The sequence below is a fragment of the Ammospiza caudacuta genome, chromosome 2, assembly GCF_027887145.1.
Source record: "Ammospiza caudacuta isolate bAmmCau1 chromosome 2, bAmmCau1.pri, whole genome shotgun sequence".
In the NCBI taxonomy this organism is placed as follows: domain Eukaryota; kingdom Metazoa; phylum Chordata; class Aves; order Passeriformes; family Passerellidae; genus Ammospiza; species Ammospiza caudacuta.
In genome coordinates, this window is record NC_080594.1 from 16,513,625 (window position 1) to 16,541,378 (window position 27,754).

The 27,754-nt window shown below is 41.0% G+C and overlaps 1 protein-coding gene across 3 annotated transcripts; it reads right to left on the minus strand.

Annotated features, from left to right (window-relative positions):
* Window positions 1-782: 782 nt before the first annotated feature.
* BACH1 (BTB domain and CNC homolog 1) lies at window positions 783-27,754 on the minus strand. 3 transcript variants are annotated; one of them, XM_058800539.1, is made up of 5 exons: window positions 27,732-27,754; window positions 15,237-15,534; window positions 12,015-13,391; window positions 10,165-10,371; window positions 783-4,106 (listed from the first exon to the last, which is right to left on the minus strand). In XM_058800539.1, exons 2-5 carry the CDS (start codon window positions 15,474-15,476, stop codon window positions 3,645-3,647), a joined length of 2,286 nt encoding a protein of 761 aa, XP_058656522.1. In that variant the 5' UTR covers window positions 15,477-15,534; window positions 27,732-27,754; the 3' UTR covers window positions 783-3,644. The 3 variants fall into 3 exon arrangements, with proteins under 3 accessions (XP_058656522.1, XP_058656523.1, XP_058656521.1); XM_058800540.1 differs by lacking the exon at window positions 27,732-27,754 and adding an exon at window positions 27,088-27,176 and having other exon boundaries at window positions 12,015-13,223; XM_058800538.1 differs by lacking the exon at window positions 27,732-27,754 and adding an exon at window positions 27,088-27,176.

Genomic DNA, 27,754 nt, shown 5'->3' on the forward strand with positions numbered 1-27,754 from the left:
TGAGAAATAAAATTGCAATATGACTTTGAAATGTTGAGTCTCTCTCATCACCAAATACTTCTAAACAAAATCATGCCAGTTCACCTGAAAGCTTGAGGCTTATGGCCTTCAACAAGTTATTTAAGTTGAACATATACACCTTCTGGGGTGCTATTTTGATTACTGAGTCTTGTGTCTTCCCAAATCTCTCACTTCCATCTCCTCCTCTTCCACAGTAAATATGAAAAAGTAGATTATAAAAAATTTGGAAACCTTGTTAAGGTATCATACTGAATTCTTACCAGACTATTAACATATACCAAGAAAGCCTTAAATTTATTTCTCAAGTTAACAAGACATATTCAACTTACTTGTATTGCTACATTATTCTCAGTAATTACTTATTTAACCATTTTTAGGGCTTTTATTTTAAATTTTGCCTACCTTGGCTCTGTCATTCATATGAAAAAGCAGGTCGTCCACATGGCAAATTTAATCTTCAGTAGGTTGAGAAGAATATTCATGTATTTAAGAATATGCAATTAAAAAAGAAAATCAACAGAACAAAATACTACTGAGGAAATATCATCAGTAATTTAGTAGATACCAAAGTTTGGTACAATTACCTCTCTCTGTAGATTTCAGCTTTGTCTGAAGAATCCTAAGCTAAGCCTATTAAATTTATAAACTATAAGAGATTAATTTGCTACCATTTTCACAACTGTTTGAGCCTTAACTGCATAAATGAATAATGCACCAGTAGAGACTTTCACAGCAGAAAACTTACACAAAATAGAAAAGCCTTTGTAGAAAGGATAGTGGTTTTTATTGCAGACTTAGAAAATATCGAATTATGAAAAATACAAAATCACTGTTGTAATTATCTGTTTATTTTACAATCTGTATGCCATCATACCCATATGGCTTTAAGATAGTCTGTTCAAAGTACTTTAAAACATGCTTTAACAAAGTATTTTACAATTTCAAAAACGAGTATTTCTTTACTGGAAGAGAAAAAAATAAAACCAAACTCCAAAAACATTTTCCTGAGAATTCTGTATCATAAAATTGTCATTCATTCGTAACATTTGCAAGTTGATGATACAGGCTTATAGAAGTCAACATGCAACTTGTAGGTCTATGGCATTAAATAAATATTTTAAAAATTACTTAGATGCAGCTGGTCAGGCAAAATCCTACTCTCAAACTTCATCAAGTTCCTATCAGGTTTAAAAACATGATGTTACTTTTATCATAGGTCAATGACTGCCATGATTCCTGCCCTGGAATCCCTCCACCATCAGCTCTATGGAATTCAGGCTGTGGCTGATCCCCAGACTCCAGAGTGGAGCACAACTCTTCAGGGATATTCCAGCCTCACACTTGCTCATCACTGACCTTGTCTGCCAACATCTGCAGCCAAGTGTGTCAGGGCTTTGGGCCACTGGAGAAGCTCCCAGACAGCCATTCCCTACAAAGATGCTCCACCTCGTTAGAATAAGGACTGACCCCAAGGAATTCCATGTCCAACTAGGTGCACTATTAGGACAATGTTTTAATGCCATTGTCCACGTCATTTCAGAATATCACCAGCTTTAAAAGTAATAGCAGTTATCAACAGTAGAGGTTTGGGCTTTGAATTTTGTTGTGTATTGTTTCTTGTTGGTTTGCTTTTTAAACAAAATGGAGAGGTAAGAGCAAAATGCTCCTCAAGGTGGCAGCATGGGAGGGAGACAGGATTAAATTAAACAGGAATCTACAGAAACTGAAGAAAAAGCCCAGAAATCTTCATAAAGTAATACATATACAGGATCATCATATCTCAATTATGTCATTTAAAAGAATTTCAATCCAATTATCATGATGTCTGCCATGTAGTATTTATTTCTGAATTTCAATTACTGCAAGCATTGTGATTTATACAAGCTAGGAGGCATCAGCATATTTTTTCCCTTAAAAAAGTAATGGTATATGATGAAAATCCAAGGATTCACCAGAGATTTGAATCAACTTTCAGTCCCATAGGTGAGGTAGTGTAGTCATTTGTGTTGCGTGCTGGTTATGAGAAGTCCTGTTGAAATCTTGTAATTTTTAAATTTTTGTTTTAAATAAGTGGCTTACTGTATTTGTTAATGCTATGTTACCTATGGATGGTGGGGAGAGGAAAAAAAAGAGCCTTGCCAAGAACAAGTTGTGCCTTGCTGCAAGGTAAAACTGAAAAGCAGTATTTACAAGGGCCATTGCTTAGTTGCTGCCTACTGTACATGCACACAAAGACACAAAAAGCTAATACACATTCTGAGGTAGGAAATGAAGAATTCCACTGGCTTGTACAAGATTCTTCATGTTTTGTAAACCAGCAAACCCAAAGTTTTCTGTGGTGAGGTTCAATACTTAGTTCTGGTGTGAGAATAGCATCTAAATAACAAAGCATCATTGGTAAACAATATGCATCCACTGCTATGTAAAAATCTAGAAAATGGGGATTATTTTCAGCAGCTGAATTTCTCCTTCACAAAGTAATAAAGGAAATATCTCCAGCTCATTTCTTCAATAAACTTTTTATATATCTATGCTAATAGCACAAGCCATTGAAAATATACTACAAGTTTAGCCATAAAGTATCCTGAAGATTGATTCTGAAATAGAACTTTACTGGTCCCAGTGATCAGAGAACAAATATTTGTAACTTACTTTAGGCAGTTAGGCACTGAAAGAAAAAAATGTGGCCTGAATACCTTAAAAAAAAAAAAAAGTTTGTCCTTAGACTTTCACAATACTTAGATTCCAACTTGCCACAAAGAAGCAGCAAGCCTGAAGGTGCTAGGACAGGAAGTCCCAATACAGCTGTGAGTTTTAACAAGCCTATGGGATTCAGATGCCAGAGGACTCAATGCACACTCATCCAAGAATGCACCAGTTTCAGATCTCTGCCTTCCACAGCATGTTGTTATTCCTCCCACTAAATTTAGAATAGAGCAGAATGTGGCAGCCCCTCTGCTGCTCCAGTTCTTTTAATTCTGGACTAGAGTGACAAGACAAAACCACTGATTCAATAAAAGCCTACTACTAACCAATTCTACTACCAGTAGTAGTAGCCCACTACTTTAATTTAGTCTTCTCTGGGACAGGGAGAGGAACAGCAGGAAGCAAGGAGCTATTCCAGAGTGCACTTCTCAAAATCTCTTCATCCTGTCATGTAACTCAGCCCATCTACAAAATGAACATTTACAGAGCTATGTATGCTTCTTAAGGTTTGTTCACCAGGAAAAAAGAAATCTTAGAAGAATTCCAGGTACAGAAGTCATTGTGCATCAACAGCTGTCAGGAGGCTTTCCTTAAAATGCAGAGTGGCATTAAGTACTGTGGCATAAATCAGAGTAGGCTGCTCTACACATGAACAAAACTTCCTCACAAATAAGCACCTGTGCATGGAATTCGTACTTTCCAACAGCTTTCCTGAACCCTCCCTGGCATCACCACACAGAAAAAGCTCCAAGGCTGACACATACAAATTACCTTCTGGAACTACACAGAACAAACCCAAAGCTTGTTTCAAAAGATTAAACTTCTATCTTCTCTCTCACTTAGTAAGTTACATTCCAATAATGCTCAATCCCACTTCTAGTTGCAATGTTGAGAGGCTGGCAGTGGGAAGGAGAGATTCATTCATCTGTAGTGCATTTGTCAGTCATTTGCTGGCAGAAGTCTGTGATGCCACTGCTCTGCCCACAGGGCTCCAGGAGTGATGTTTGCTCCAATGTTCTGGCAGGAACCGGGTGCAGTTCTTGGCCTTGGTCGTACGTGGCCTCACACACGCTTTTGACACACTGGTAACAGGAACTCTGCTCTGCTGTGGGGGTGACACCTGAAAGACCATTTGCTGATTCTACAGATGCTGGTACCACAAGCTCACTATCAGATGGAGCAGTTTGTTCTCTTTTTGGGAACAAAAATGAGAGTGGACAATCTGAAGAAGAATATTTTGCAAGTATTTGTATTTGCTCTTGACTCAAGGCTGCTTCCTTACACACCTGCTGGCAAAGTCCAGTCAGATTCTGCTTTGTCTCACCCAGAGTTGATAAAATGTGGTTTCTTTCCTTCAGCAAATTCTCCTTCTCATTTTGCTGCAAAAAGAAAAACAGTACTTTAGTCTACATTTCAACATAAGAACTACGGTTTATGCTCCTAGCAAAGCTAAACCAAGACTTTAAATACTCTTGTCTGCTGAAACAGAAGTAATTTGGCATTAAGAAAGAAAGCAGCAACACAATCAAACACATATCAAAAGGCCAATCTTAACCTCTCTGGAAATACCATCAGTAAGGTATTTGATGTGGTTTTTCAGATATGCAGCTTTTTCCAAGCTCATACTGGCAGACAAAGGAGTAATTTGTAGTTACTGAGCAAATGAAACATAGCTGCACTTACTGTAAATATTCCTGAAACACAAGTTCTAGAGGATAACACAAACCATTACAAATGAGCCAACAAACATTAAGCAATGTTCATAGAGATTCATATTTTAAAATTGAAATGCTGAAAAATCAAATATCATATTTTAACTATAGATACTATTCCACTAGGTGAAAGTAACTTCCATTCTCAAGAAGTGCCAAATCCACAACAGGACAAACAATGGAGTTAAGTATAGTTCCTAAATTAGATAGAAAATTTAAGACAGGTAAAGGAAAGAAGATGTGGTCAACAACTAACAACCTTGAGATAACATAGCAGGATTGTTCAAGCACATGGCAACTCAATAAATATCAAGTAGAAAAATGTAGCCTGTGTTAAATCAAGCTTTTATTTGGCTTCAATGTTGTGAATTTTTCTGAGGCTTCTGACAGAACTGGCTAAAGATGAAAAGACACTGATAACTAAGAACTAATCATGGAAACAAACAACTTTTTGAATAAAGTCAAATGATGAAATGACAAAGGACAGGAAACAACCAAGACCATCATGAAGATGTTGAATGAAAAGGACAAAGAACCTGAATCCAAACATGTCACAACACATACATTTTTAATTCTGTAATTAATTAATTAAAAGAAGATAGAGTTTTGAAGATATATAAGGCTTTAAATAGTTTTCAAGTTTTAATCATAGGGACTATGTGTTACATAGCTACTGTTATGTCAATTCAGTCTTGGAAAGTTTTGTATTTTCACTCCTCCTCATATCCCCTTTGCAGAGAAACCTCATACTGCAACCTCTACAACTTCTTTTTGAAAGAACTGATTAAGTTTAGGCAACATTTGGCAAGAGGAACAGTTGTTGCCAGTTCTTTTTGTCTAAAATTAGAAGAAAGAGGACTTGGCTAATAAATTTCTATTTGTCAGCATACTGGGAGCAGCTGTTAACCATAAAATACGCCACACTGGAAAGGAGCCATCAGGGTCACTGAGTCCAACTCCTGAGCCTGCACAGGACACCTCAGGAGTCACACCCTGTGCTGAGAACTTTGTCCAAATGCTTCTTGAACTCTGTCAGGCTTGGTGCTGTGACCACTGCCCTGGGGAACCTGTTTCAGTGTCCAACCACCCTATGGGGAGCCTAAACCTTCCATGACTGGGCTCTATGCTGTTTCCTTGAGTCCATGTCACTGGTCACAAAGAGATTGGCACCTGCCCCTCCAGAGGATGCTGAAGACCTCAATGAGGTCTCCCCTCAGCCTCCCTTTCTCCAGACTGAACAGACCAAATGCCCAGAGTCACCTCTTATAAGATTTTCTCCCTCCAGACCCTTCCCCATCCTCATGAGCCTTCTCTGGATGCTCTCCAATGGCTCAATGCCATTTTTTAAACCATGGTGCCCAAACCTGCCCCAGCCCTCGAGGTGAGGCTGCCCCAGAGCAGAGCAGAGAGGACAATGTCCCCTCCTGCCTGGCTGGCCATGCTGTCCCTGATGCCCCCAGGACATGGATGTCCCTCCTGGCTGCCAGGGCACTGCTGACTCCTGTTCAGCTGGTCATGGACCAGAGCCCCAGGTCCCTTTCCATGGCACTGCTCTCCAGCCTCTCCTTCCCCAGCCCACGCTCACAGCCAGGGCTGCCCTGTCCCAGAGCAGATTCTGGCTCTTGCCCTCGTTAAACCTCTCGTGGTTGACTGTCCAAGTCTCCAGGTGGTCCAGGTCTCTCTGCAGGGCCTCTCTGCCCTTGAGGGAGCTGACAGCTCCTCCCAGTTTAGTGTCAGTGGCAAACTCAGGGTGTGTTCCACTGAGTGCTGTGTGCAGGCTGTTAATGAAGGGGGTGGGGAGCACAGGGCTCAGCCCCGCAGAACCCCACTGATGTCACCCAGGCACTGTCACCATTTGTTCCTGACCCAGGACCCAGCTGCTCTCCCCCACATGATGTGTTTACCCAGCTGTGGGCTGGACATTCTGTTCAGTAGGATCCTGGGAGAGCCTGTCCAAAGCTCTGGTGAAGTCCAGGAGGATCACACCTACTGAAAAACACCTGGAGAAAGCTTTCCTAGATCACCCTGTCATACACGGAAATCAGTTTTGACAAGCAGGACTTTCCCCTCATGGAGCTGTGCTGGCTGTGACTGATCCCTGCATTGTGCTCCAGGTGTTTTTCAATACTAACCAGAATAATCTTTCCCATTCTGTTAGGCAGATCATCTAATACCTTTTGGGTATGTAGAGGCACTCAGTTGTGTATTATGGACTGATGAAATTATCTGGACTGCTATTTAAAACAAACATGAACATGCAGAAATAGTTACTCCAGCATCAATTCCTCACTCCCCTTCTGAAGCTGTTGATAGGTTAATACATTTAAATATTATTGTTTTATTTTATCAGCATTATACTAATACTACAAAAAAATGTCAGTTAGTTTTGAGGTCATAATCAACTGAGAGCTCTTTTGAATCTCCTGGTAAAGAATGTACTTAGTTCTCTCACCTCACCCTGCTATAATATATGTAACGAGATCTCAATTACATTTTTGTTGCAGCACTGCACATCCTCTTCCAGCTACAGAATCTTCTTCTGGAGACCAGTTGTCCTCTACTCTGCTCCCCCTCACAAGTGCCCTCATTTTAAAAGTTTCCAAGTGAAAAATCCAAGGATGGGTCAGGTTGGAAGGGACCACAGTGGGTGATCTGGTCTGACCTCCCTGCTCAGGCAGGGTCACCCCATTGTCCAGGAGAAAGTACAAGGAATGTGAACATACACAGGGCTCTGAAAGAGCTGTTTCTAACAAGTCAACATCTCCTAAAGCAGCCCTTGCATGCTCTCAAATACGGAACATTAGTGACCAGCAAGAACACCCAGATTCACCTGGAAGGTCAATAAGCAAAGGCTATATGGGGAGGTAAAAAATGACTTTATCAGTATAGAAGAAGAAAAGACATGATCAAAGGTAACTCTCCCAGATAACAGATTCAGCACTGAACAATATTTTTCTTTAATATAAGCAGAACTTAACATAAGATTTCCAGTTTTACAGACTCACTTGTGAGGGGAGGTACCTCAGCAGATCTGTAGTCTGACCTGCTGCTCCAAACAGAGATCAGGTAAGATCAGGCTGCTCAGGGTTTTGCTCAGTCATGCCATAAAACCCTCAAAGACAGCACATGCACAGCCTTCCAAGGTGAACTGCTCCACTGCCTGCCTGTCCCCACTGGAAGAAAAAACTTTCCTTACACTCAGATGAAATCCCCCTTGCAATTTAAGATCATGTCTCTTGTTCTCTTGCTGCCAGGTGCTCCCCCAGGAAGCTGAAGATCTCCCACTACCAAAGGCTCCATAACCTCAAGGACTGCCCCACAGATATGGGCAGGCAGCCATGAGGTCTCCCCACCCCTTTTCCAGGTAGAAGCCCCATTTCTTCAGCCTCTCACCACAGAAGTACTTCAGGCCTGGCCATCCCAATGGCCTTCACCTCCTTCTGCCTGTCAATGTGCTCCTGGAACTGGGAGGGGTGAAAACCCAGCAAACAATTCAGTGTTACATGTGCCAAGACAGGAAACAACCACTGCCCTCCAAAAGGGGCTGCAGTGCTGCTAACACAGCCCAGGACACTGAAGGGCTTTTTTCCAGTCTGGACATGCTGCTGATCCCTGCCCAGCCTGCTGTCTGCCCAGGGCCCAAGGTGCCTGTCAGCAAAGCTACTTGCCAGCTGTCAGTCTCCAGCCTCTAGTCAGGCAGGGGTCACTCTGTTCCAAATATAGGACTTTTCCAAGAAACACACCACAAGCTTCTTCTGAGAGAGAAAAAGCTGAAGCAGCACCAAATAGAAACTAATACAAGACAACATGCTGCACATACTGAAAACCAGGATGAGGAATTCCAGGAAAAAGTATTTCCTAACTGGTAGTACAGAGTATTATCTACTTGTCAAGAGCTGTCAAACTATAGCTACCGTTCTATTCCCTGTCAAAGCTGCATTACAGATGATACCATGAGAAGATCAAAGTCTAAAAGGTCTGAGACATGACTGACACAGAGAACAGGAACAAGGAGGATGCCTGAAGCAACCTGGATGTACCACACATAGCTCCTCCATGACATCTCTTTTCTTCCATCCACCTGGAAGTCATGCCTGGACAGATCTTGATGTTTCTGTATTTGTGTACAGCTTATACAAATTTGATGATCTGTCAGCCATGGTCAACACCTCCAAACAGAGTCTTTCCAGGAATTTCTGAAGAAACTTTCAGCACAGTTGAAAAGAACATATGCAACTGGAACATGTTTGTGCCCAGAGGATGATTCATATAACTCAGACCCCACCTCACAGTTCTCAAGACTCAACACTTATTATCTAGGCCTTGCACAGCGTTACCTGTCAAACAGCAGACATTCAGTCTGTTCCAGCACAGGGCCACAGAAAGAAGGATATTATGTTATAATTATTAGTCTCAAACAGCCACATGCCTAATCTTGCAGATCAACCTTTAATTCCCTGCCCAGGTATTGCAAAATATTGACAGAGTTACATAACAGAAATGACAACATGATGACAAAACCCGGCAAAAAGTTCTGAAATGTCAGAAATGCAACTTCTCCCTTCAGTAAAGATATTATTAGTACAATCACCTGATTACCCTCCCTCAGAGAGCACCTTCTTCATTGAGCACAACCTGCTCTGTCAGCTTATCAGAGCTCTATGGCACTGCAAGCCTTCTTTCAAAGTCAATCTCCCCACTGCAGAAGTAGGAGCAGACGCAGTGAAAGATGCTGATCACAAGAAAATAAGTTTCCAGTCTGTGCAATTTGGCTCTAATTTTACTTTCCTTTTCACTTTGAAGTCAAAAAAGATGCAACATGATTGCTATTGTTCCAGCTGATGCAGATACCAAATTCAGGCACACCAAGCCTAAAATGCTCCATGGACAAGAATGAGTACAGTAGTCCTAAACAACTGAACTGTTTTGTGTACATGGTTATGACCAACTATGAAACTGAGATGAGAGTCAAACAAAGACTTGTTTTTCTGAAAACCACTCAATTATCTTCTTGCCTTTGTTATTTTTACATAATCTTAACCTCAGATTACTTACATTTCTCTTAAGTTACATATTTATCTTTTTATTGCCTTCTTAAGGAGGAAAAAATATATTAACAGATGGCTGCTGAGAAATCTGGATGCATCAATTCCTCAGCTACAATCTTCATGCAACTGCTAAAAAGGAAAGCAACTTCCCAAGTTCTTCTGTATCTTCTGCCTTTCTGCAAGGGTCTCATTTTTAACATCCAAGACTCAGGAAACAGTTTGCCAGCCCATGTTGATGTGTTCCAAGAACAGAACTTACACAACTGACAATTGCATAACCGCACACTTGATCATGAGCAATACCAGGAGCTGAGGAACAAAATCTTGCAGCAAGAAAGGGGAAGAGGCAAAAAGCAGTGTAGGATAACAGCCTGGGAATCATTCTGTACAATTCAATTCAAAGCTTATGGGTTTCAGAAACATCATTCACCAAAAATTATGCTGTGATGCAGGTTTTATTTGAATGGAAACAAGTCCAGAGAAGGAAAGATGCATGTACTTTAGAGCAAGGCTCAGAAAAATCTAGAACTGCAATCAAGTAGTTTTATATAAGACTGATAAAAGTTTAAGCTTGAGTGGAAAAAGCAGTAAATCACCCCAGTCTCAAGCTACTGCCAGATAGGCAGTCAAGATGTTTAGAGAAAGACATGACAAGAGCAATGAGTATTTATACATACCAGTTTTTCAATTTCAGATTCAAGATTTTGTATACAGTCCAGTTTTCTCTTGCGACATCGCTGCGCTGCAATTCTGTTTTTGCTTCGTCTTCGGATATCGTGAATGCAGTCCAATTGTTCAGGAGTTAATTTATGCATTTTCAGAAACGACTGGAAGTCATTTCTGGAAAGTGAGATAATCCTTTGTGCATTAAATGGCAGTTTTACCTAGAACGTGAGACACAGCTGTAAATCCAAGGTGGAACTGATATATACAAACACCAACAACTCAAGTTTCCATTTTAAGCATTCTTTACCACACAACTCATCTTTATTCCTACACCTCAGAGACAAGAGCAAACTAACACAACCACCAGATGATGGGATAAAATCCAGGGGATTCAACTACAGGAGCTCAAGCACAGGTGCCATAGAGTATTTGCACATTTACACGAGATCCTTACAAGCAGACAGAGTAGGCTGAAAGCTACTTGTGTGTACATCAAACGTGCAGGTGATCCACTCTAAGATGATGAGTTACAGTTTGGTAAGATACAAAACAGGGGTCAACACTCACTAATATAGCCTAAAGTTTTCCCAAAGCTGCTATTAAGACTGCATCCTGCATACATTTTTATACCCATGCTTTTTTTTTTCCTACAGGAAAAGTTCATCTGAAACAGGCATTTCCTTAAAATATAGAAATTATAATATTTGTTTTTTATTTTTTTTAGTGTTGGAGAAGACAGAGGACCAGGCTCTGGCTGCTGTTATACACCCAAGCTACAAAAGCATTTGAGATCACTAAGTGTTGACTAATACTGAAAAACATATTTACCTTTACAAAATAATCACCATGGTTTTGAGTATTCAACTAAAGATATTTTATTTTAATCCTTACATTTGAGTATAGTAAGTAGCAGAATATGTCACCTTGCTGTGGTCAAAGATCTGAATTTAGTTTAAAAAGAACACAGAGAAATCTTTTCTCTGATTTGGCTACTACTACTGGTGACAAACAGGCAAAAAATAATAAAAAATCCCAGAGTACTGTCCTCAGCAGTGATACCACCTTCTCTGTCACATAAAGGTGAGGAATGTATTTAACCAATTCTGGCCTTTTGTTTAGCATTCCAGATTTTTTGTATTGATGGCATGTTCCACTTATGTTCAGTCTCAGTAAGGCCCTGCATCTTGAAAGACAAAAACTTCAGTGCTTTAAGAACAACTGAATTTTTGTAACACTGTATGATCTGTCATGCAGAGTTACACTGCAATTCCATGGTTCTAAGAACTGAGATGGAAATTGTTCCAGGTATATCACTTAGTGCTAGAGAAGGAGCTATAACAATATCTCCTTCTTATTACAGCTACTGAAGCCAGCTTAAAAGCTTAATTGTCACTTCACATTAAATCTGAAGTATCATTTCTCTCTCACCTTCACCCCACACCTCAGAAAACTGGTAAATTTCTATTAAACAAACATTCCAAGAAGTTTAGAGTTTAATAAAACTCTAAACTGAAGCAGATAAAAGAAAAAAAAAATCTAAGAATGAACCTTCATGCCTTGATTTAAGGCTTGCAACCTTTTCTGACAGTTGTTCCAGAAAAGCCTTAAAAGATCTAATATGTAGGCACCTAACACTTCAGTATCTGACCAAAAATACTTTCATACTTTTATTCAGTCTCCCTGAATTAACAGTGACCTTCCATATAAACCTCTGAATGGTTATTTAAAGTTTTGAGTTCCATACTTTTTAAAACAAGCAGCCACAGAAAAAACCCCAAAACAACAAAACACAGAAAAACTCAGACTTTTTAATATGGCCTTAAAAGACTGGGAAGCAAAGGATACATCAGGATGTTCTTACCTCACATTCTTGTTCTCTGGCTGAACAGGATTCACTGTCCCCCTCAGTGTCAGTCTCTGAGTCCTCTCCCAGACTTATCACATAGTTATAGGGACACTGTTCTTGTTGCTGTCCCTGAACATAATCTCCACTGTTTATTTCAGAGCTGTTGGAGCATCCTTCAGTGCTCAGGTTGCTTATGAAGGGGCAATTGACAGAATTCAGTGTTGTAAAAGTTCGCTGAGGGCAAGGTTCAGGGCTTTCACTGATCCTGATCCCCAGCCACGGGCACTCTGATTTTTTCCCCGAGCAGGAGGGCTCTGAGTACTCTTTAGAAGGTGGCAAATGTACTTGACAGGCATCTGTGCTGGGAACATCACTCCAGAAGCCCTGGGCCAGCTGCTCTGCTATCTCTCTCTCCACGCTGCTTCGATCTCCAGCTGAGGTGATGTTGGTGGCTTCCCTAATGCACAAATCCACCTTTGAAGATGGGTTACCTTGACTTTCAGTTTTGTCATTTCCAGCTCCAGTACTTGACACAGTTTTTTCAGCTAAGACTGTGCTGTTTTGCATACTACTGAAATTCAAGTTACCATATTGCTCACAACTATGTAAAATAGACACAGAATTGAGTCCATGAGGTGCAGCAGAGTTTTGGGGGAAAGCAGCAAGATCCATTTTCTCCACAGGACATGACACATTCCGAGTTACAGAATCTCTCTTTGACTCTTCTTTTTTCTGAAGGCCTTCTTCCCCTTCCTCCATTTCTACCTGAGTCTCTTCACAGTTTGAGATCAGCTGCATAGGCACACACTCCTGAGCTTTTTGCATGCCATCATTATTATCAGGTATTTCCTTCTCAAGAGAAGCTGCAAATGGGGGTACCTGAACATCTTTAATACTGGAACTGGACTCTGAAGTATTAACTTTGTCATTTCCAAATGCTTTCTGGAATTTTCTATACTTTGGGCATTGGGAAGATAAGCTGGAAGCACTACCCCTTTCTAAATGTACAGGATCACAATTTTGATTGGCATTATTTTGGAGAACAGGCAATGATTTAGCATTTTCTTCATCTTTACAGGGCTTTGTGTCAGGAATTTGACTATATTCCTTTTCTAGAAGAGCTTCTACTTCATCATTTATTTCTAGGTCTCCATCATCCACATTGCCAGTTTTAGGGTTTGCTTTCTGACAATGCTGCGTGCAACACTTCTTCCTAGGACATTCCTGGAAGTCCAAAAATCTGAATTTGAGAAACTGAAAGCAGGACTCTTCAATGTTGCGTACACCCAAAAATTCTGCACATTTGCAAACTTCAGACACATTGTCTTTATTTAAAACAAGTTTTGCTGTATATGCAAACTGAAGCAAAGGACTAAATCCTTTAAGTGTTACCTATTACAAAAACAAATGAAAAAAAAAGATTAGTATGGTCAATTTGGGTTTAAGCAGAGAAATACACAAATTTACCTGTCTTGCCAGCAGGACAGAGCACAAGACAAAATCAGCAGACTTGTTCTATTGTGAAAACCTGGTCAAACTCATTCTGAAATAATTACTCTGATACAATTTTATAATGCACATTTTGTGAGTTTTCCTTACTGTGATCTGTCTCTTAAGAAAACATTCTCACAACGCAGTGCTTAAAGCAGAAAATATTGGTGTATACTGAAAATCAGTAACTAGGTTCCAAACTCACAAAGATATATTTCAAAGCAAGTTGTATACTAATTACTCTATAGTATGCTGCTGGTATTTAATTGTAGTTTTTGAAGAGCAATTACTGTTAATCACTTAGTCTTATGCACCATTTGTGGAAAAAAGTTTGAAGAAAAGGAGTTTGACCACATATGATTATTTACTACTACAGCCACCTACTCCTTCCTTCTTCCCATAGATTTGAAGAAAGGCACTCAAAAATGGTACACCAAACAGAATTCTCAGTTTAAAGCCCCTTTAGAACAAGTGATTTTAATTGAACATTTATGTCTTCACAACAGTTGCCTATCCAGGAACCCAGAGATAAACAAAAACTGTATCATTAGAAACTGTGCAAGATTTTCTACACATGAAACAATGTCTAAGAAATCAAGTAGAAAGCCACAAACAGATCCCACAAACAGATTACCAACTACAGGACACTTCCTTTAGCCTCTTCTCTGCAAATGAACAATAAAGCAGTATGTCCACTATTAATACTCAAACTCAAGTCCACACTCTGCTCCCTGCCTTTACTGAAATGATCAGTATTTTATGTTAAATAAAGCACTATATCAGTGCATTAACTACACTGAATCCTTCTGCCTGCAAAATAATGAATTATTAATGCAATTCAAGAATCAGTTGAGGGTTTGTTTACTTTGGGTTTTTTTAGTAGTTGTTTGGTATGTTCTTTTTAAAGAACACAACACATAAAGTGAAGTTGATGAGATCTGCACAGAGAGCAGTCCTTTAAAACTCTCTGTAAACCCTTATGACCTTCCTAAAGAATTCTTAAAATAGCATTTGAAATATGCTTTGGAGGTTACACCACCACATTAATTCATCCTTCATAATGTGGGGAAGTAGAATGTAAAAGACAGTTTATCCATAAGCTGTCACCATGCTTTCAGACTTAGTGTAGTTAACAAAACAAAAACATTACAAACAATCAACAAACATTAACATACACAACAAACAAAAACATTAACAAAACATCAACAAAACCAAAGTGGCTTTACAAATAAGTAGCATTCATAAATGAAACTGAAAGAAAAAAATGCAATGTATTTTAAAATTGTACCTTCTTTCTATTTAAGGGAGAAACACTGCAAAAACTGCAATGATCAAGAGGGGAAAAACCCTCTACTCTTTTCACTTTCTCTTACACATTTCTGGCTACCTATGCTCGAGCAAGAAAAAAATTGTAGAAAGACTCTTAATGTGACTGACCTAGAAAAGCAACTCTTGCAGTAGTCATTTATCTAATTTTTATTTGGGATGAAAGTCCAAGAATAAAAACACTGGCAAAAAACCAACAGACCCCAGACCAAGATGACAGCAGTTAGTCTTTACAATATAATATATATTAAATACTTGATTTAAAAAATATTTCTGGTACCCAGATTGTGGGCTGGTGTCTTTCAGCTCTTCAATCCCCTACTCTAAATCGTCAGTTACAAGCAGCCTCCTGTAAGAGAGAACTGAACAAAGCAGATTAGAAGCACAGGCAGGTAGAATGCAGAAGGGAGTGACACTCACCTCTTCCGGCAAAGTGATGATAAGATCAGCGTCCACCTGGCCCACAATTCTGGAGAGGAAGTAACTGCTGCAAGCTGCAAGCACGGCTCTGTGAGCCCGGAATCGCTGATCTTCCACTAGCACGGTAACATCACAAAGGATGTCTTGCTTTCGCTGATCGTCCAGGCTGAGGAGTACATTGGTACTGTGCACTGAGGATTCGTAGGCAAACACCACGCTGTTGTTCTCACTCAGAGACATTCTGTATCACAGCTGGGGGTGTGAGGCTCAGGGGAAAGCATGCTTCTGTGCTTCACACCTGGGGAGCAAAGAAAATGTACCCCTGAAAGTCATGTCCGACAGGAACCCATTGGTACTGAAACATGGGCATGATAAACGTGCACTGTTCTGGTCTAATTCTTCAAATTAGTACTTCAAATAAACGCATGCTTGTGACATTCACAGTGCCCAAACCTTGATATGTACATCTTTACACAGCTTTTATAAATCTCACAGACCAAAAAATGCACTTCAGCAATAAAGAACAGCTCTTTCTTAGCCAAGTGATTCAGAGACTTAAATTAACTGTAACACCTAGAAATTATCTTTAACTCTATGAAAATGTAAAGAGAAATAAAACAAATGCATTAAACTAAAGTTCACCAAAATACTATGTGAGCTACTTCTGTTTACTGATTCGCCTAATGCAGACTAAAACATATGTGCTCTGTCTTGTTTCAAAAGTATTTTGTCTGCTAAACCAATCAGGCATTGGTAAAATACCCTGATTTTCTAGTAGGTTGGAGTTTTCTTTTAAAATTTGTATTGTCTAACTGCCTTAATGCAAACTTTTTTCTCCCTTTTCTTTCATGACTACTTGATTTGTCATACTTGTTGCAAGTTTGCTTTCCCAGTGGATCATTATGATTCAGATCACCTGGCAACAGAATAGTCTATTTTCTGATAAAGTTTAAAATAATAGTACTCACTGGATAATAAACAGTTAAAGTTATACAATATTTTAAACCTTGAAATATATAATGGTTCTGAAGATTCTTAAATTTGCAGAAAAATAGAAGGGCTAGGGAGAAGGCAGTTCTGCTAGAGAGTGCAAAGTTTGAAAGTATTTCCAAATCTGATCTTTACACCATATTTCACTTTCAATTGACCCCTTCTTCCAATTAAAAGGAACAAAAAAGATTATGAAGAAGTGTCCTTGCTCAATCAAGAAACCACTTAAGTCAGATTTGGAATTATCCTGCAAAGAAAATCTGGTGTTCCTAGGACACGTTATACCTTAACAAAGCCACCATTGAGATTCACTTGAGCCCGGAGTTCCCGTAACTGAGCGCAGCTGTGCGGGCTCACTGCAGCTGACACGGCGCTGCCTCATCCCTCGATTGCCCAACAGAGGTTGCTGCCGCTGCCAGCTCCCAGCAATAACGAAACTGTAGCCAGTGCAAATCCTCGGCTTTCAGGTGTGGGGGAACTCTCACAACACGGGGAGTGCACAGGGCACGGACAGATTTAAACACACTGGAAAAAGCAACCACGCTGTGCTCCTGGTTACTCACTGCCCCAGCTATTCCCATGGCACACAGGCATTCTGAGGGAACTTGGGAACAGAAAGAGGAAGAAAAAGATCCCCATTTCCAGTGGCAACAGCAGCACAACACTAGTCTGAACCCCAGAGAAGTGCAGAGCACATCAGCACTCCCTGCCTTCCCCACTCCCTTATGGAACACTGCTTAACTTCACCAACATGTTTGGTGAAAACAGAAGTTTTGAGAGGAAAATCCCTGAAGTTCCACAAACCTGAGTTTTTCCCTCTAAGAAGTGGCAGAGAAAAGTGCAATATACCATGCACTGTTAATCCTAAAGGGCTTATTTTTGCAAGGAAACAGTTTAAATGTTTTCATATACCTAATAACAAAACTACAGATTCGTAAACTTAGGAAATATTTAATTTCCAGTCAATTTACATGGGAACTAAATTCCTCATGGAACTGCTATTCATGAAACTCTACTTTTATAAGAGCTTATGAGAAGTAACCAGTGCAATATAAATTATATATTCCTAACTGGATTGCTCTATAGCCTAACTTACCATATTGCTCACATCTTACAGCACACAGAGTTTAATGAAGTATAACTGTGTATTTGTTACAAGGTGAAAAAACCCAAAACTCCAAAAGGGAACAGAGGATAAACCAGAAAAATTGCAGACTAAATCCACTAAATCTTCCCTGTGGTGGGGAGCACAGGGAAGTACTACAGACACATATTCTGGGTGAACACTTAGGCAAACCCATGAGGCAGACCATAGTCAGACAAGCCTTAAAGTGTTCTTATCTTCTATGAAGAAAGAGCCCTCAGACAGACAACACATATCATAAATGCTGCTTTTGGGTTTTTCCTGATAAAATAATCAATTCCAATATCCAGTTCAGTTCATTACACTTCCATAGCGCAGAAGGCTAAAAGGCACACTAGTTTATTTCTATTTCTATAGATACAGACAAATTAATGCAAGGAAGAGTTAACCCTCCTTCTCACTTATCTCTGTGAGACACACACCATCCATTCAAAACAGCTTGTGGACAACTTGGAACACTGAGGGAAAGCTTCTAATGTTTCAGCTGCCAAAAAACCCCAAAAACCCACCAAAAAAACCAAAACTCAACACTGAAACACTACCTTCTGTCTCTTGAGAAGTGAATGAAATACTTAGTTTGAGCATAACTCCATTTGACACTTTACTCTGACAGAATGTTGTATTTCCTAACTGGACTTCACCAGCCAAGTTATGTCCCCTCTGTATTTAAACGGGATGACAAGTTTGAGGTATCCATAATACAGCATGGAGCATTTAACAGGCATTTCAAACTTTAGGAGAGCCTTTAAAAAAACTCCAGAAAATAAAAAAATACCACTCCTACACTACACACAAACACTAAATTCCTCTCAGCCTTTGTAAAATTTAGGTACTTGAATACAGTAAAAAGAAATCCAAAGGTAAAGCATCAGAAAATTGAAAATGCTGGTGAAAACAAAAGCATGAAATGGGAAAGAGAAAATGCAACCACTGTAAAAAGCTGTTACACTTAAGAATTAACAGAGGTCAAACTTGTGAATTCTGTTTTCCAGTTGTGTAATAAGGGCAGGGTTACACATTTATGATAGTATCTGTCACAACAGCCAACCAGATTTTCCACAGCAGTGTGAGAACAAAATAACCTCTCTATAACCAGATTTGTTCTGCACACATCCACAACAAGAACACTTCCTGTCACAGCAAAGAGAAAAAGTACATCTCTTCTGTAAATGGTTTAATTTCTCTTCTACTGTAACTGTTCTTCTAGAACTCAGAATTCTTAAAATCGGTTTTATTTATGACTGGGTGGACAAAGAGGGGCATAGGTATGAAGCAGAGAAAACAATTCATTTAATCTTACAAGTTTGTGCTGCAACTGTCATGAGGACAGGCCTTCTAGGCTTTTCTGTCCATTTAATGTAATTTAATTTTCTACAAATATTACTTATCAGGCTCTTTTTTCCACTCTCAGAAATATTATTAATATCAGCAACCAGGTATTAAAAAGGAAAACTGATACTAAAAACAATAATAACAAATCACATCCTTGGAAAGCAGCCTAAAACTCCTATAATGCTATTTGTATTTTAAAAGTAACTTTCAATCAAGGAAAACTAAAAGTAAGCACAGATAAATTAGAAAAGTATTCCACAAGCAGCTGACTGTATGTGGAAATCACTGCTCACAAAGGAGGTGCCAACAACCATGTGACTGAATGCAAAAGATGCCAAGATAAAAAACCATGCAAGAATATTATTTAACATATTTGTAGCAGACATTGCCATAAAAAATATGGAGAGCCCAAAAAGATCTTGCAAAACTTAAAATAGTTCTTATAGCACAGGTTGGAAGGATTACAGAAGTAACACCATGAAAGCTCACTTACAAATGCCCAGTTTGTGGAAGAAAACGAGTAGTGTGAGCATTCCTCAAATTCCTCTCACCTGAAACCCTGCACACCTAATAACCTCACACTCTGGAGACTGAAAATTAAAAAAGCTTGTGAAATAAGCAGACACACATGCCAGTACAAAACCTACATGAACACTTGAAGCACAACCAATCGAGTTCTGCTCTGAGAACACAACCAAGCCTGCTACTACAAAGCTTTCATTCTTTATCACTGATCTTGAGATAAATAATGTTTTGCATAAGGACAAAAATATTTCCTCCTAAGTACCAGCTAGAAAACTTTATTCTGCTTTATCAAAGAGAAGTAACTAAGAGAAGTAACTCCATTTTTTCTCCCTACTAGTATACAATTATGAAAATTATGCCCAACAGTTACCTGCAAAATTGCCACATCTTCAGTAAATTTAGACGTCTCTCCATCTAAATGGCTATATATATATATTTATTTATTTCCAAAGAACATATAAATACTTATCTTAATGGCAATCAGCACTGCAGCCACATTTAAAAAGGAATACACATTTAAGTACACAGTAGAGAGACCAAAGCAAGATGCTTACCAGGACTCATTGTAAAATACATCTCATCCAAGGCTCATTTTTCTCATGCATTCAAAGTCATTCATAACCTTATTACAGGAAGGTAATAGTGAGGTACAGGGAGTGTAAGGTACTTTAAAATTAGGCTGCAGGTTTGCTCATCTGAGTGCTTATACCTGGTAACAATTACTGCTCTTTACTAGCTGACTGGAAAATAAAGATAAATATAAAAGAGTCACTTGGTGCAGATCCTCAGATAAACCATGAAGTCTCACCATTGATAGTTTAAAAAAAATATTACAAATATGAGAATCATGATGGTTGAAATCAGGCAAAGCTAAAGCTATAAGTAACTGTTCCTGCTAAGTTACAGAAGAAAAATAGTAGTAAGAGAGGTAACAATGTTGAGGAATGTATCCAGTGCAGATAAAGTACCAGAGCAGGAACAGAGTGCCAGAGTAGAACTCAAAATAATGTGATGTATTCCTCATCCACACAAAAATCCCACACAAGGCAGACAAACTTTCATCCAAGCTCAGCACCACCACCACATATAAGAGGGCACTCAACATCTTGTGGACAAATAAGTGTTCTGGAAGAGTTGAAGGAAGCTAAAAGGCATCAAATTGTCATTGAAGCTGACCAAAGCACACACATTTGTATATATGTTTACCAAAATGCTTTTTGAACACTCTGAATGTTTCAAGTGTCATTAAAAATACTAAATCAGAGCACAGAAACCCATGAAAATCAATGATATCTTTATTACTTTGAAAACTTAGACTTTCAGGAAGAACAGCTAATTACACTTTACAATCTTCACTCTTCGTGCTAAATCCAAGGTCCTGGAAAATTAAATTCCAGTATCTAATGGTCACCAAGATGCACTGGGAACACCAAATCCAGAGGCAGCATCCATCTCCTCATATCAAAGTTTGTCTTCTAAATTCTTTTTTCCCCCTCCAAACTACAGGTTTTTCAAATTCAGGAACCAACAGACTGAAGAGCAGCGTAAACCAGAGGAGGTTATGACACAGAAATCCTTTGACACTGTCCCTCTTCTCCTGTTCAGCTGAGGACCTGGCACTGCAGTACGCCTTGCAGAGAAGCTACTCCTATCCAGCAGGGCCTCCTCTGTGACCAGGAATTTCCAGCTGCACATTGAAGAAGAGAGGACTCATCCAAAGGCATCCAATTAACCCAGTCCAGGGTTATTTGACCCAGTCCAGGATCCAAACCCAACAATCGTCTCAAAAACTCACTGCCAAATCAAACACAGGAATCTACCTTGTTACCATCACTTGTAACATACCTAAGAGCAATAAACTAGCAAAAATGGATCTGTGGTCCTTCTGTTTTAAGCCATAGTTCTAGCAAGAGCCTCAGCGTTCTTTTAAAGAGCAAAAGCTTCTTATTTTCTATTGGTGAATAAATCCAATTCAGATATTCCTATAAAGAAGAGCTAGCCTTTTATTCCTAGACTCACATATCAATTATGCAGCCCTACCACCCAAATAGATTCAGTCTACACGTGTCTGGCTTTTTTCTGATCTGCAACTATCTATAATTTCCATACATGATCCAGCTTAAGGTTATAAAAATGTAAACAAAACCCTGTTCCTCAGTCCTTCCTTAGTGGACAAGCACCCAGCAAGAGCACATTGGGTATCAATCCTCTCTAGCAATCACAGAAAGTGTCACTTGTACACTGGTGAAGGTGGGAAATAAGAGAGCAGAGAGCAAAGCTGCCCTTGGTGGCTGTAGGACCCAGGCAGGACACACCCTGGCTGTCACTGCTCTCCAAGCTGCTTCAACTTGGGCACCCAGATGAAAATTCAGTTGTGATCACAAAAATGGTAAAACTAGCAAGATTAATTTATCATCTAGCAGACAATAAGGGTCTGTTCAGTTAGCACCATGCTTCTAAAATACCTGTATTCTTGGAACACTACAAACTCCTCAGTTGGCAAAAATACAATTGTAGACCCCCAAAAATACAGCCTGGAGAAAACAAAACTCCTGGTGCTACCCCTATTATGCTGATCTACTGAATAAGTTCTAGCAGGTCAGTCATTCCATCAGTTTTCTCAGGGTTTACATTTACTTAGCCTATAAAAAAAAGCTCTGTCATCCATACACGTGAAGTCCAAAGCAACAACTATAATTTACTACTGCTAAAACAAGACAGTTTAGATAAGACACAGCTCATTCAAAACACTGCAAAGGCTTTTTTTCTACAGCTTTATCTCTCTGTCCTTGCCCCCAGCTATCTCTCCTTTTAAGGAAACAGTTATATTACAGATGAATGCCTGCAGTGGTTAATAGCTGCTGATTCACATTGTGCTGACAAAGAATGAACAAGCACTTTAGTGTGCATGTTCATTGCTTCATCTTCAAAAAGACTGCAAAAGGAAAAAGTGATAAAAGCACAAAAAGCAAGCTTTGCTGCCCAAGAACAATGCTTGCTCCTTTAGGAAGAAAGTATATTTAATCTTCAGTTATTAGCAGAGTCACAAATCTAAATTGTTTTCTTTATTAGTCCAACACATGGAAGATATTATTCACAGCTTAATTACCTATATGAGATTTTAAAAAGTTACTAGTTTGTATTTTTGTAGCATAATTTCAAACACTGCATTTGGACTCCTGTCAAGTTACAAGTGAGTATTAAAAACAATCACGGAAGTCTGACAAGCCTTAAGTCTGTGCTAAGTGTCTTAATTTGTTTTCCAGGTTTTAAGGCTGAATACACACTTTTTTTCCTCAGTATTTGCAAGTTGTAGGAGAAACTGGGACATGGGAAGGAGAGCAGGGGGATCCTGAGAATGCCAGTAGTCACAAGCCTCCAGAAGCCATGATTTTAAAAGGAAAAAAGAGAGTGATACCATGTAACCATGGACATTTTCCAAAGAACAGAAGTTTGAAAAGCTTCCCCCAGAGGATGACACAAAGTCCGTATCAAAGCCAAACAAATCCCAGACTACTCTGCACTTGCCCATTATTTTAGATGACGCTAATTGTTTAATTTTTGGATCAGGGATGAAAATCATGATGTGGGATTTGGTTTGTTTCACTGCTAAAAAATGAAATAGGTCTGAAGGGATTTCAGAGACTCCTCTGAAAAAATCCATCACTTACAGCCCTTCAGTTGTGCTGGCATTCACAGAGAATTGCTCTGGAAAGATAACAATGCACAGACTTTCTAAAGAACTTAAAAAAAACCCCAAAGCACCTATCAACAACAGAAATAACCACAAACACAACACCTCAAAAATACAAGTAAAAAATGCTTTTATTTTCTCTTAAATAAGAACTAGGTTAGATAATATAATATTCACTTAGGATAAGTAAAGCATGCACAACTAAACTCTACTGTGAACTCCTGCCTTTGCTTAAAGGACAAACACCTCTGTATTTAGAGCTACATATCCCACTCATGGCTACAGTTACACAAACCACATCATTAACTTCATCTGAATAACTACCACAGTCCATTTACAAGTATGTATGTCAAAATGTGTATGATGAATACTAAGTTAACCATTTAATGTACTTAGAAGGACACAAGAAACAAGATGAAAGAACTGTGAAACAGCTATATTTCCAAGTCAAAGAAAATACTGGTTGGAAATGATATTTAGAATCTCATTTCTGGCATTATCTGTTTAACTTTGATTTGTTTCCACAACTGTTCTTCATAGTATGTGAAACTGAAAGAAACCTGCAAATGTTTTAGACATAAATCAGAAAGAACTTCAGAAACATTTCTATGAAAACAGAACAGCACAGGTTTATCAGAACTAACAATATATAATAATAAAGCTTAAAAAAATATATATGCACTAGAGCAGGCATCAGATAATAAAGGTCCAGCAAATGTCTCCAACAAATTACATCAAACTGTCTCAGTCTTCCCATCCTGAAACTGTAGATTATTTCCTATCTGACATATGATGTCAAAAGACGCAATCTTACTAGCTGACCTGTAAATAAGCATTTTTGGGATGCTCCCACATGAAATACTGATCTCCAGCTCTGGGGACCCCGACATCAGAAGGACATGGATCTTCTGCAATGAGTCTAGAGAAGGGCCCGGAGATGCTCTGAGGGCTGGAGCCCCTCAGTTCTGGAGACAGGCTGGGAGAGCTGGGGGTGTCCAGCCTGGAGAAGAGAAGGCTCCAGGGAGACCTCAGAGCCCCTGCCAGAGCCTAAAGAGGCTCCAGGAGAGCTGGGGAGGACTCTGGATAAGGGCCTGGACTGGCAGGACAAGGAGGAACGGCTTGAAATCAAAGAAAGCAGGTTTAGCTATTAAAACAATTCTGCCCTGTGAGGGTGGCAAGGCCCTGGCACAGCTGCCCAGAGCAGCTGTGGCTGCCCCATCCCTGAAGCACTCAAGGCCAGGCTGGACAGGGCTTGGATCCACCTGGTCTAGTGGGAGGTGTCCCTGCTCAGGCAGGGGGTGGAAATGGATGATCTTTAGGGTCCCTTCCAATGCAAAGCACTCCAGGATTCTGGGATTTGATGGCCTTAAAAGTAGCATGAACAGGGCAAGCAAGTGCCATATATTTACTTATCACAGTGTTTGTCAGTGGGCCAACACTGGAATCCAAACACCTACAAACATTATGTTAACAGTTCAAATAAAGCCAGTCACAAACAAAGGATCTCAACACAATTTTTAAGATTAATTGAATATTCTTTAAGACACAGGCTCTCGTTTATAGACCTTTAGTTACTGACACCCTAGGCTACACCTCTCTCACTCTCCAAAGTATGTTTAATGATTAAACTCAATTTATTTGTATTTCACCAATGCTTCTAAAGTCAATTTACCCTTCACAGCACACTTTCCCCTTTTTAAAACTTCAGTAGGTTTTCGGTCAGTTGAGCCTTCCTCTGACCTTCTAACTCACTTTTACACCAAATACATTTTCCCTTCATAACAACAAAACTTTCTTCCACCCTTAAGGAGTGCCTTAACCAAAAAACACTGCATACTGCTGGAAACAGAGTGACTTGTGGTGCAGCCTTTGATTGTTACAGCAAAGTAAGCCTTGCCATCACTTTTAGTCCCCTCTCCAGACTGCTTAGCTCTGAATTAGAGGTGGGGGCAGGGAAACCTGCAGGTGGATCCTCACAGGTTATCCCCACTGAATCTACACAACTCAGTGATTGGTTCAGCAGTTAATTTTGGCTCACTCAATGTTTTGTTCCTACCCACACTTGCATCAACTAACACACTACCTCTGCTTTGACTGGGGACTGCATACAAACAGGACTCACATTATGAATGCCACAGGGTTTTCTCCTGCTCCCCAAAACCTCCCCATGAACCTTTCAGTGGTCAAATTCTACAGGACAATTAAAATGCCAGCATTCAGACACAAACATGAACCCTCTGACTGATCTACCACCCTTCTTTGTCCCCACACCAGCCTGCCCAGGGCAGGGAGAGGGACAGGACTGTGGTTAAAAGAAAACCCATGAAGTGTTTATAGAAACAGGCTGGTTATCAAACGTGGAAGGTGGGGATGACAATGACAAGGAGGCTTGTTGAGCTATGTTCCCCTGAACCACAGAGCAGAGTTATTTGGGACTTACAGAACTCATGTGCAAAGACCTGTCTATTCTACACCTAACAAGAGTGCCCACCTGACCCAAAGGATCACGTGAAGGCTATGGGTTTTAATACTAGACCATTTCTATCATAAGAAATTTACTGGTGATCAAAATATCCTTTGCATAAGAATATTAGAACCTATTAAAAGCAATTAAACATTTAGCACATTAAGATCTTCCACGTTTTTACACATAAACTCAAAGATACAGCTGAAGCTAAAGCTGTAATTCAGCATTTTAGTTAAAACCAGGAGTGTGCTAGTAAAACAAACTTCCCAAACATCCCATTTATTATGGTTGTGTTCACATCACAAGATGAACCCAGACAACAAGAGTAGGCTCTTTTTTGAAGTAAATTGGAAAACACACTCTAGAAGTTCTCAAGAATTTCAAATACTAAGGGATTTAACTTTTTTTTTTTTTTTCAGATTTACTAAGCCAGGTCAAAGGGAGCCCTTCTGAAAAACACAGTGGGTACTCAGTTTTCAGTGACAACTGTTTCTCTCTTTGCCTGTTTGGGGCCTCACTGCTTGCTAGACACATACAGGCTTATTCACTTGAGTTAGGGCACCCAAGAGTAATTATGCTATTTAAGTAATCTTTAAAGTTAAACTCATATTACAAACAGTATGTTGTGATCTATCTCAGATGGTTTAATTCAGACTCATCAAGTTGACAGGAATATAGTCCTTTCTTTTCTTACTGTATGGTGTAATACTTGAGGTTAAAGAACTGACTCTATATGCCAGAGCATTCTGAGTGCCGCATCACCTTCACTTACAGTAAATTGAAATGACTCCATTACTGCAGCCAGATGTTTTTCACACAAACTGCCTTCCTCAAGTGCCTCAAATTAACGTGTCGTCAAAATTTACTCCACGTACAGTTATCTTTACTGCTACACCACTTTCTCCCTCCTTTTCTAGTTCAATAAGGATTTGGAAGACCGAGTTGTAGATGATTTTAGGCTAAAAGGGGTAACTGTTCTTTTGCGATTACTACATTTCCACCAAGCCCCAAAGCACGCCGAGGATCTCAGCGCACAGAACAGGACGGACAGGATTTGCATTTCGTTGTTTACAATCTAACGCAGACCTTCCCCGGCTGCCCCCAAAGGGAAACACCAGCTGCAGGGCAGAGCGGGGATCCCGCCGATCTCCCAGCGGGGCTGAGCCGCTCCTTTCGCACAGCACCGAAAGGACAGCGCGGCGTGGGACACTCGGTCAGCGGGGCACAAGGGCACCCTGCGAGCCGGGGGAGGCACCGAGCAAGGAGCGGGCTGGGGGGAAAGGGGAGCAACACCTTCAGCAAGGCACCGAGCAGGGAGCGGGCTCGGGGCAAGGGGGGCAATACTCTCAGCAAGGAGAGGGCTGGGGGCAAGGGGAGCAATACTCTCAGCAAGGAGCGGGCTCGGAGGAAAGGGGGGAAACCCTCAGCAAGGCACTGCCAAGGGAAAGCCGCCGCCGGTGCCGGCGCTGACGAAGCGCCTCCGCCACCGCCCCGGCGCCCCCGCGGGCGGGACCCCCAACCCTGAACGGCCGGCCCGCACCGGGAAAAGGCCGCAGCACCGGCACCACCCCCGTGAACGCGCCGCGACCCCCGCCTCGCCGCGCCCTCCGCCCGAAGGGTGCCGCCTTGGCTACCCCGCCGCCAACCCCTCACCGCGCACGCTCCCGCCAGCGGCCCGTACGTTGCGGTCCGGCTTTACCTTGGTGCCCGGTGCCCGCCGCCGCCTCACGCCGCCCGCTCTCGCTCCCCGCGCGCCGCCCGGGCCCGGCCGCTCCCGGCTCCGGCTGCGGCCCGACTGCGGCGCGCGCCGTCAGGTGACTGCCCGCAGCACCGCCCGCCCCCCCGCGCGCACGCCCCGCGCCCCCATTGGACGCGGCGCTCGCCGCCGACGCGCAGCCGCCCACAGGGCCGCGCATGCGCAGCTTCGCCGGCGCACGGGGCGGCTGCAGAGCGCCGGGACATGGCGGCCGCCGGACCGTGGCCTGCCTGCCCTGCCTCCTTGCCCTGCCTCCTTCCTTCCCTCCTTGCCCTGCCTTGCCCTACCTTGCCTCGCCTCCTTCCTTCCTCCTTCCTTCCCTCCTTGCCTCGCCTTCCTTCCTTCCTTCCTTCCTTCCTTCCTTCCTTCCTTCCTTCCTTCCTTCCTTCCTTCCTTCCTTCCTCCCTCCCTCCCTCCCTCCCTCCCTCCCTCCCTCCCTCCCTCCTTGCCCTGCCTTGCCTTGCCTTCCCTCCCTTGCCCTGCCTCCTTCACTCCCTCCCTACCCTGCCTTGCCTTACCTCCCGTCCCTCCCTGCCCTGCCTCCCTTCCCTCCCTCTCTTCTTCCTTCCCTTCCCAGTTCCCCGTACCTGTTTATCCAAGTGCACCAGGG